At 42.7% G+C, this 9,917-nt stretch overlaps 1 protein-coding gene across 1 annotated transcript in view; it reads right to left on the bottom strand.

Moving 5' to 3' along the window:
* Window positions 1–3,694: 3,694 nt before the first annotated feature.
* Window positions 3,695–9,917, bottom strand: part of LOC109953169 (olfactory receptor 10J5-like) — a 21,216-nt gene continuing 14,993 nt past the window's right edge. The window contains exon 3 of the mRNA XM_020588585.1: window positions 3,695–3,709. Within this exon, the coding sequence (XP_020444241.1) occupies window positions 3,695–3,709 (15 nt within the window). The remainder of the gene's footprint in view (window positions 3,710–9,917) is intronic.

Genomic DNA, 9,917 nt, shown 5'->3' with positions numbered 1-9,917 from the left:
TTGCGGCCGACCGACATTATAGTGGCCGACGACTTTCAGGCTTTCAGAGGGCAGAGGGTGTGGGTGACACCAAGCTGCACACGTTGGTTAGGAACATAGTGCTGAGGATGAGAGCCAAAAAGATATTCGGATCATGTAGGGTCGAGGTGACGACACTGGATTGCACTCGGGGTTTGACGAGGGTGACTGTCAACAACTCAGCGCTCGCTGGGATTCCTAGCGTAGATCAACTGGACCACCGCTCGAGGTTGTTCCACGACAACGGCGATGGCATACATCTTTACCAACTCCTTCTCCTTGATCTTGCTCGTATCGTGTTTGACCACGGCGTGCCACATCTTCTGGGCTTTGGCCGCATTGTCCAGGGTCTGATGTTTGAACAACTCTTCGCACGCCGAGACCATTTCGGCGTTTCCGTCATCGCCGTATCTCTTTCGACCGTAATCGGAGGCAATTTGGGTCAACGCGGTCCAGTCTGTTTTCATCTGCTCCTCTACCAGGCCGATACGCTTTGCCCTTACGGCCGCGTGAACCGCATTGTCAGAGGACTACCTATCCCTGAACTTTAGTAAGATTCTGAACATTAAAATGGATATAGGACAGTATACAAATGTATTTATCAATGTGTCTTAATTGCAGTCAAGAATGTCACATGCATCTATCATTCAAGTGGAAGTTTTCCAAAATCAAAAAACCAACTCGGGTGGAATCAGAACATTAGCTCTTTTCTCATGGTGTATATAGGACCTTGTTTCCCACCACAATATGGGTACCACTATAACTAGACTAATGAGGCCCAGAACACAGAGAACTACACCAGGACGACTGCCTAAACTTGCCAGACTAGGCATTTTGTCTGCTGTCCCTGTCAATGTTTTTGTTCTCTGATAAATATTGCAGGTCCTCTTCTAACTGTAGCTCTGGTTCTACAGGATTGTATGTCAACTCAGGTACTGAGGTTCTCAAATCAGCCTTGCCCTCATTCACTGTCCATCCAGCTGGATCCTCAGCTGAAGAACAATGTCTCTTATGGATCCAGTTACTTAGCTTGTTCTCAGTGAGCCACAGTTTAACACAGTGTGTGGTAGTTTCTCCTACCTTATAAGGTCCTTTACAACGTGGTTCTGACCAGTGAAGTTTATGCACCTTTCGATAGACCCAGCTGTCCACTGCAACTGGTGTTGGTTCCTCAGGTTGGTCCCTGATCAGAATTTCAATAACCTGCTCAAAAACACTCATCACAGCGTTGTTTAATCGTCTGACATACTCACTCATTTCAACATGCTGTAAAAGAAGAGGTGTTGAATCTCTAGGCATAACAGTTATAGGGAAATACATTTCCTAACTGTGCATATGACAAATAAACACTTTGACCTTTGAAAAGTTAGAGGACAGGGCATCTTTCTCCCTGTCAGGATTTCATGTGGGCTTACATTAAGTGTTGCATTCGGAGTGGACCTGAGGTTGAACAGTACAATAGGCAGAACTTCAACCCAGGTTAAGTTAGTGTCTGTGCAGACTTTCGCGAGCCCTTCTTTTATAGTTCTGTTTGCACGTTCAACAAGCCCTTGAGAGGCTGCATGATAGACAGCTCCAAACTTGTTTTATCCCAAACATCTGTTCAACCAGATGTAGATCATCATTTGAGAAGTGTGTTCCGTTACATTGGCCAAAAAATTTTATGAAAATTTTTGTTTCCTCTGAAACCAATAGATCAATAGTGTAAGCAGGTTCTTCGTTGCAGTGACCTCTATATGTATGCCATATGTGTAAGCTGATTCAATGCAATTAAGAGCAATTGAGCAGACATATTCATGAAAAAGTATAAACATCAGGTGTGGCAAACTTTCATTTCACGCACACCTTTACCCCAGCTTCACCAGGCCTGGGGCCCCCGACAGCCCGAGCCCAAGTCTCACCTCACCCAATGCCAGTCTGGGCTCCTGCTGCTCCACTCCTCGACAGACCCTGCGCACCGGTCGTACCCACATACCTGATCTTAAGCACCCTCCCCCCGGCTACACTCCTCAAAGCCACCTGCCCAGAACCTCATGCCCCTGGTACTCCGAATAGAGTTCTGTGGCCCTGGTCTTAGGACTTTGCTCTTTTCTTTTTCTTTTTCTGTGCTGCGGCCCTGGAAGTCTGGGAGGGGGGGGCCCAGGGAGGGGTAGCCAAAGGGGCCTGCGCCCGCAGCTAACAAAGGCTTGGATCAAGGGCCGACTTTCAATTGATTGCAGTGAGGGAGCTGCTCTGCTACGTATGAAACCCTGAGCCAGAATCAGGTCATCTGCAAGTGATTTAGCACCAGGTTCTCCACAAACATGCGGTGCGAGATAGGAGAGGGGCAACCATCATCTGGCCGCGCCCCAGCCCTGTCACGAACAGCTCTGCTCACCGGCCAACCGAAGATCTGCAGCGCTACGGAATCGTTACATCTAGGTGGGATTCTGACTAAGAGGCATTCAGTCATAACCCCACAGATGGTTGCTTCGCACCACTGGCTCCTCACCCCGGTCAGCAGTTGTGCCAGGAGCGAGGGGCCCCATCCCTCCCAGGCACACCACGGCAAGGGGGTGCGGGGGAGAGAGGGCGCAGCGAGCACTGAGTCCACAGCCCCAGGAAGCGGCAAGGTCTGGGCGGGAGGGCGCTGTAAAGCACATAGCCGGAGCCGTGGGCCACCTTCACCCCCGAGTCCTTCCAGGCCGACCCAGAGCCGGTTGCGGCGCACCGCCAACAGAGGAAATCTGCCCAGCGGGGGTGAATGGGCTCGTTTTGAACATTCTAATTTTTTCAAAGTAAACGCTTCGGACCCCACGGGTCACTCAGCTAAGAGCATTGAGGGGGTGCCGAGAGGCAGGGGCTCAGACAGATGGTAGGTCACCTCACAGCGGACCGTCAGCTCGATCCCGAGAGCCAACTACAAGCTTTTTAACTGCAGCAACTTTAAGATATGTTCCAACACAGACTACCAGGGCCACGAGAGTCAGAATATTTTCAAAGTTCCAACCTGTAGTACCAGGACCACAGGAGTCAGAATATTTTCAAAGTTCCAAAACGGAGTACCAGGGCCACAGGTCAGAAAATTTTCTGTACACCTCTACTAGAGTCCCTGCGTTTTGCTGTCACCCACCCCAGAAATAGCGCTCCATAGACGGGCAAAATGTGCTGGCTAGTACCTCCACAAATACTGCTCCAAAAACAGCCACAAGGTACTGGCTAGCTCCCCTGGTAGGAGTATGTAAGATGTTTGGCACATTTTGTTGTACTTTTATACCTAACAACACTTCCCCAGACGGCAGCATCACCAAGGCCCTTGAAGGACTGAAAGCCCTATCCAAGGAGCCGGCTGTGAATTCTGGCATCAACAACCTCTTCACTAACCTCCTGGAGTCCTGGTTCAGAAAGTGGAGTGGCCTGATTGCTTCTGGGTTGATCTCTCTGTCCGCAGCTGCAGCCCTGCTGGTCGTGTGTGGCTGCTGCTGCATGCCCTGCCTGCGAGGACTGATGGTGGGTCTGATAGACACTGCTCTGACTAAGACAGTGTAACAACAGATCCGTGACAAGGAAGGAGAAGGAGGAGAAGAAGAAGAAGATCACCACGAACCGGACGATTGGGTTTGAAAAGAGACTTTCCCGATTCTAATCTGAGTGAACCATGTATGACTTGTTTTAATGAAAACCTAAAAGGGAGAATTTAAACAATGAGATCCTGGGATGAACAAGATTAAGAATTATGTTGTTAATAAAGTGATTCTAAAAGGTTAATCAGGAGGGAAATGTCATGAAAATTACATTATTAAATATGTTTTAAACTGTTTTAATCAATATATTAACCAACATATGTTATTCAATGCATTTTAATCTTTCAGAACAGAGACCTGTGAGAAACTGCTTGTGTGAACTGAAGGGCATGTTCTTTATCTTTGTTTTAGTACTCTGTGTTGTTATATGTTCAACCAAATGGCATTCCAGGCTTATAGGAGCCAGCCATAAACTGTGCCTGCCATATACTGTGAAGATAAAGAGGCGCAACAGCTTATTTAGTGTCTGAGGGGTTATCAGGGCAAAGCCTCTCAAGTTCTATTTTGTTGTTTAAATCTACTTTACAACTTAACGCCTGGGTTACGTCTTTAGGGAGTTCCCTTTCTCCTATATATTGTGATGTTTAGACTAAGCTCATTCAGACAACTCTGTATGCTCATGCTGACTTGTCTCCTTGCTGCAAGATAGAGGTTACGGCTATTACCATTCCAGTGACTTTGTTGCCATCTTTGAAATTCTTTTGACACCCATGTACAGTCTGATTAAAAAGAGGACCACAAAAAGCTAATAAAGTCATTATTAATTGTGAAGTTTTTGGAAAATCTGGTGCCATGTCTCTCCCCACTCTCTACTGAGTGGACCTTGATGTTTCCTTGTGGGATTGTGATGACAACAGAGCCAAGAAACCAAACATTACTGCTGCACATATTCTACACTGACACTGACACTGACATCCATTCCATGTGAGTTTGCTGCCTGAGCTGTATATCATTACTAGGATTCAAGATGGGTCAACTTATTTAAGGCCAAATGAAACATTCAGAATGAATTGTGTGACTTTCATTAACTAAATGAGGAATTCTGGAGTAATGGCAGAAAAGTGATATGTCATCACAGTTTTGAAGCTTGACAATGCTCGTTAATGTGTTAGGAGTCAGAACAAGTCCTGACAACAAACAATCTCCAGGGATCAGACAATTCAAATGTCTACATTGTAATTATAGAAGAAGTTATCAGTATAAATATCATTAGTTCATTTTATCTTGACAAAACAATCTCTTGAGATGTCTATATATTTCTGTCATTTTCAGTCCATATATAATTGGATTAAAAAGAGGGTTATACAAAACTATTTGTAAAGTCATTACAAAATGTGCTGTGATTGGAATATCTGATTCAATTCGAGCTGTAATAAGACCATATAATATTAGAATAAAATAGTTGACCAACACCAGCAGGTGAGGAACACAGGTCTGTGCAGCTTTTCTCCTGACTTCTCCACTACTGTGATAACATATTATAAGTATCCTGGTGTATGTGAAAAGTATGAAGACCACAGGAAACACAACAGGATGTACAAAACAGAACACACCATATAGAGATATTTCTCTTGAAGGCACACAAAAAAGTTTGTAAATTGAGTTATTGCAAAAAATTACTTTCAAAGTAAAGCTACAGAGCTTTTGATTAGCAATCAATATTACTAATCCCACATGATGACATGCAGGTATCAACCAAGATAAAGCCAGAAAGAGAAAAACAGCTTTTTCTGTCATGATGGCCGGATATTGCAGAGGTTTACATATAGACACATATCTGTCATAGGCCATGGCTGCCAACAGTAAGAACTCTGAATAAGCTAAAGTATAAAACATATAAAATTGAACAACAGGGCGCTAAAATTGAACAAGACAGGCTCGATGAGATATGATCTGTTTTTCAGATAAAAAGTCAATCAACAGTTTCGGATAGATATTAGTGGTGAAAAGAACAGAATTCAGTAACAAGGCTCCAATGAAAATGTACATAGGCTCATGGAGGTCTTGGTGGTTCCAGATCAGATACACAATTGTAGAATTACTGCAGATTATTAGAATATATACTGTAAAAACAAATGTAAAATAAAGGTATCTGTATTTGTGAAGCTCCACATGACCACCAAAAGTTATATATGTTACATTTAATTCTTCATCCATTAAGAAAGTCAAAAATATTTGAATATTGAAACAAGGAGATTATATAACAGGGATATATGAATTAAAACAAAGAGAAAACTTTTCACCTTGAAGGCTGCAGTTTGTAGCTTCTGTATTGGATTGCCTTATTAACAGTTACTTGACCTTGAAATGCACCTATTGTTTGCTCATCTCCAAAACTCAGAAAAAGAACTGTCTGAGCCTGTGAAATGTTTTTATCAGACTGCTTCAGCCTCCATGGATCTCATTAACCTTTCCACCAACAGTGAATGACATGTAAACAACTTGATCAAACTCTGGAAGCATGAATCCATGGTTGCTGGTAGAACTGTTTTACTGGGGCTTGTGACCTGACCTATGTTTCAGTACCCCATCAGATGGCAACATGATCATTAGAAATTGCTGTCAGGCCCCTCTTGAAAAACACAAACCTGGACTTCAATATTTAATAAGAACAGGCTGGTTTAAAACATATCCTTAATTAAGACAATTGAGAAAGTAGTTTTCTGTTAAATATGTAACCAAGTCTTCATTGTGATATAGCAGTGTGTTAAACAGGCACAACATTTTAGTTTGGTTGAAGAGTTCAGCTTATGGAGGAAGAATAGCATTCAGGACAGATTGCTGCAAAATGCTGCAGCCAGAATACTGACAGGAAATAGCATATTAGCTTTTCTCCACTGGCTCCCTGTAAAATCCAGAATGGATTTTTAAATGCTTCTCCTAACATACAAAGCCCTTAATAACAAGGCTCCATCATATCTTAAAGACCTCGTAGAGCCTTATCATCCTAAAAGAGCACTTGGCTCTCAGAGTGCAGGTTTACTTGTGGTTCCTAGAGTCCACAGAAGTAGAATGGGAGGCAGAGCCTTTAGCTATCAAGCTCCTCTCCTATGGAACCAGCTCCCAGTCTCAGTTCGGGAGGCGGACACCCTCTCTACCTTTAAGAGTAGACTTAAGACTTTCCTTTTTGATAAAGCTCATACTTAGCTTAATATAATATTGTTGTTTTTATTAATATAATCCTAGTAGGACAGTGAGGGAGGGTAGAAATGTACTCAGCATGTTGTGATACTGTATGTCTTCTAATATTTCATGGCATCAGAACAATTAATGTCTCTTCTTTTAAAGGGAGTTTTTCCTCCCCATTGTCGGTTTGTCAGGTTTTGCCTATATAACAATAATAATAGTAGTAAGGTGTAAACCTTACTTTGTAAAGTGCCCCAAGATGACTTTTGTTATAAAGTTTTTTTTTGACAAATAAAATTGATTTGAACTGAATTGAACTGTCACACAGCCATGCTTTCAGAACTTGGTGGATCCTGGAGGCTAGACATGATCAGCTGGAGATCAGAATTGGCTGGTTTTTAGCTTGATCAGTCGTGACCGGTGGCCAGCTGATCAGTCTGAGATATCCAATTCTGTGCCAGTCATATTTACAGAACGATGATTCATGTCATGCACACAGTGGCACAGAGCAAAAGTGTATCATGTGCAGTGTGTAGCATCTTGCATGGACCCTCAGCTCATCTCTACTGGGCGCGTGCTCACCTGTCTACAATGTCAGACAGGAAGCTGATGAGGCAGCCAGTTGGGAGGACACCTGTAGCAGCTGGCAGAAGCCCGCAGGAGAGGCAGTCCCAGAGGGTGGCCGTGGCACTGAAGATGGCCATGTAGTGGTGAAAAAAAATAAACCCTATTCCAGAGGAAATATGTAATGGAACAGTATGTAGCTTAATATAGACCTTATTTGGTACTAGCTCGTGTAAGGGAGAGCTGAGTGATTATGGGTTTATTAAGTTCATGTGAGGTGGACAATGGGCTTATGTAAGTGGTTATATAATTAATACTTAGAATCCTAGTTAAGGCCTAGTATGGTCAGAGATGAACCCTCTGCGCCAGAAGATTGGGAGTCAACCTTCCTGTCTTCCTAAAATGGAGTGAGAAGGGGGGTTGCAGAGACGTCAAGGGGGACAGAGTCCAGCTGTTGAGAAGTAGCTAGTGGCTGAGCTGAAAAAGAGAAGTGAGCCTGAGGGAGCCAGGGATAGAGAGGAGATGACCATGCTGCAGTAAACGGTGGACGAGGTACCTTTTAGAGACCCAGCCGGCTGGGGAGAAGAAGACTGACTGGGGCTGACTGACCCAGGACTGGTAACAAAGGACCTGACCTGACTGACTGGTGCTCCGACCAATTTAGGCTTTATCTATTTCATTGCAGGAGGAGAGTCTCTGTCCTCTGTTCTCTGTTCCCTAACTATAAGATTATCTGTTTAAATACTACTCTACTCAGAATAATTGTAATATTAAATGATCCTTTAAATTGTAATGGTTTGTCTGAATTAATTTAGTTGGTATCTCACTCTTGCCACGACAAACTTTGGCGTTGTCTACGTAGGTAGGAGTAAGATGGGTGACTTTTAAGTTTTAAGCTTAATGCTCCCATTTTGACTGTCCTTAAAGAATTTGTGAAGGGGAACCAAATAATTTGATTTTATCCTGACAGGTGACTGGGAAAAGCCTACGGCAATTACTAACACTAACATCATTACTAATACTGATGTAAATAACTTGATGTAAATAAATGTGTGTTGGAAGTTAGGGACAGAGGAGGGAGAATGTATCTTGTTGTTGTTTGTTGTTGTTTTATGTTTTCAGACCGGTTACTGTTGAGGTGAGTATAAAACTTATTCCTTCCTTACAGCCTGTGGCTGTCTCTGTCTCTGTCTGTCTGTCTGTCTGTGTGTGCGCACTGTGAGAGCTCTCTGTTTGTGAATATCTGCTGTAAATTGCTCTATGTTCTGTCACACATAAAAACTTTGTTTAAAACATTTATTTTGTGTTATATTGAAGGTTTATATAAGCTCAAGATACACTGAAAATATACTGTATATACATTGTGTTAAACTGCGTAGTCTGGCTTGGGTGTGTGTGTGTATGCAGCCCACTTTGTGTATGGGTGACTGTGTGTGTGTGCTGGTTGTTGTTGTTGTTGTCTGAGAATAGGAGAAATGCAGCCAATTGGGTGTTAGTACGTTTGTGCAGACGAACCACTTTGGAGAAGCTAAATGTCAGACCAGTTTGGAGAAGTTAAATTGTGAGCTATGAATAACAGTGTCTGGTAGGATTTAAATAAAAAACTGTGTGTTATGGCTGCATAGCAAGTGTTGTATACTGCTAGTGGGTTACAGATCGGAGCTCACAGTGTGGTCACGCCGTTTGGGAAAGCTAAATACATATTGAAGTGACTGGTAGAATTGTAGGATCTGTAGTAGCAGATACACTTGCAACCACGCAGTTAAAGTTTCGGTTAAATTTGCTTCATGTAACAGTTTGGAGAGTGATAAATTGCGTTAGTGCAACTGCGAGGGGGGAATGAAATGACGCTATCTCTGGAGCAGTCTTGATCACCTGATCGGGGGTAGCCGTGTCCATTCTGGGCACTGGTCATTTGTTGTTGTTGGCCAACAAATAGTAAAGCCCACATAAAGCGCTTTGTGTAAATAGTCCGGACTTAAATGTGTGTGTTTGACTATAGGTTAAGTATATGTGTTGTAAATTGCTTCCTGTTTTATGAAATGTGACAAAAGTCTGTTTAAAAATATATATTGGGTCATATTAATGGTTTGTACTGGCTGTAGATACATTGTAGATATACAAATCTGTTAACTGCGCAGTTTGTTTTTTTCTCTTGGGTGCGGTCCGCTCCTGTGTGTGTGCGTGAGTGCAAGTATTTTAACTGCGTCTGTAGAGGCGCGTGCGTGCATGTGTGGGTGTCCTCCGTGTGATGTTGGAGGCACAGTCAGATCATATTATAAGCAACAAAGAATAAATATTAATATTAGGATAATGATAATGATGATAAATGAGATGTTTATAGGTACTATAGTTGTTAAATCTGAGGTTTATAAAGTTTATAGTCTTTGAAGGTAGAGTAGTGTTTTGTAGTTTCTAGTCTTGTGTTTTTGTTTTTTTCAAGCTGCCATGGTCTGGAGAGTGAAGTGTTAGGTGGGTATTGACTTGTTTGTATGAATAATCATTTCTTATTAATTAGTGGTACATGACAGTTGAACATTGGCTTTTGCACTTGTAGTTACGTATCACTATTAATATGGTAGGGTTTATTTTGGTTGCTGTGGTCGTTTCAGGAGGGAATAGTGGCTTGTTGCTTTAATGTGCACT

This window comes from Monopterus albus, unplaced genomic scaffold (genome assembly GCF_001952655.1).
Source record: "Monopterus albus unplaced genomic scaffold, M_albus_1.0 scaffold562.1, whole genome shotgun sequence".
Classification (NCBI taxonomy): domain Eukaryota; kingdom Metazoa; phylum Chordata; class Actinopteri; order Synbranchiformes; family Synbranchidae; genus Monopterus; species Monopterus albus.
This window is presented reverse-complemented; position numbering and strand designations above follow the sequence as displayed.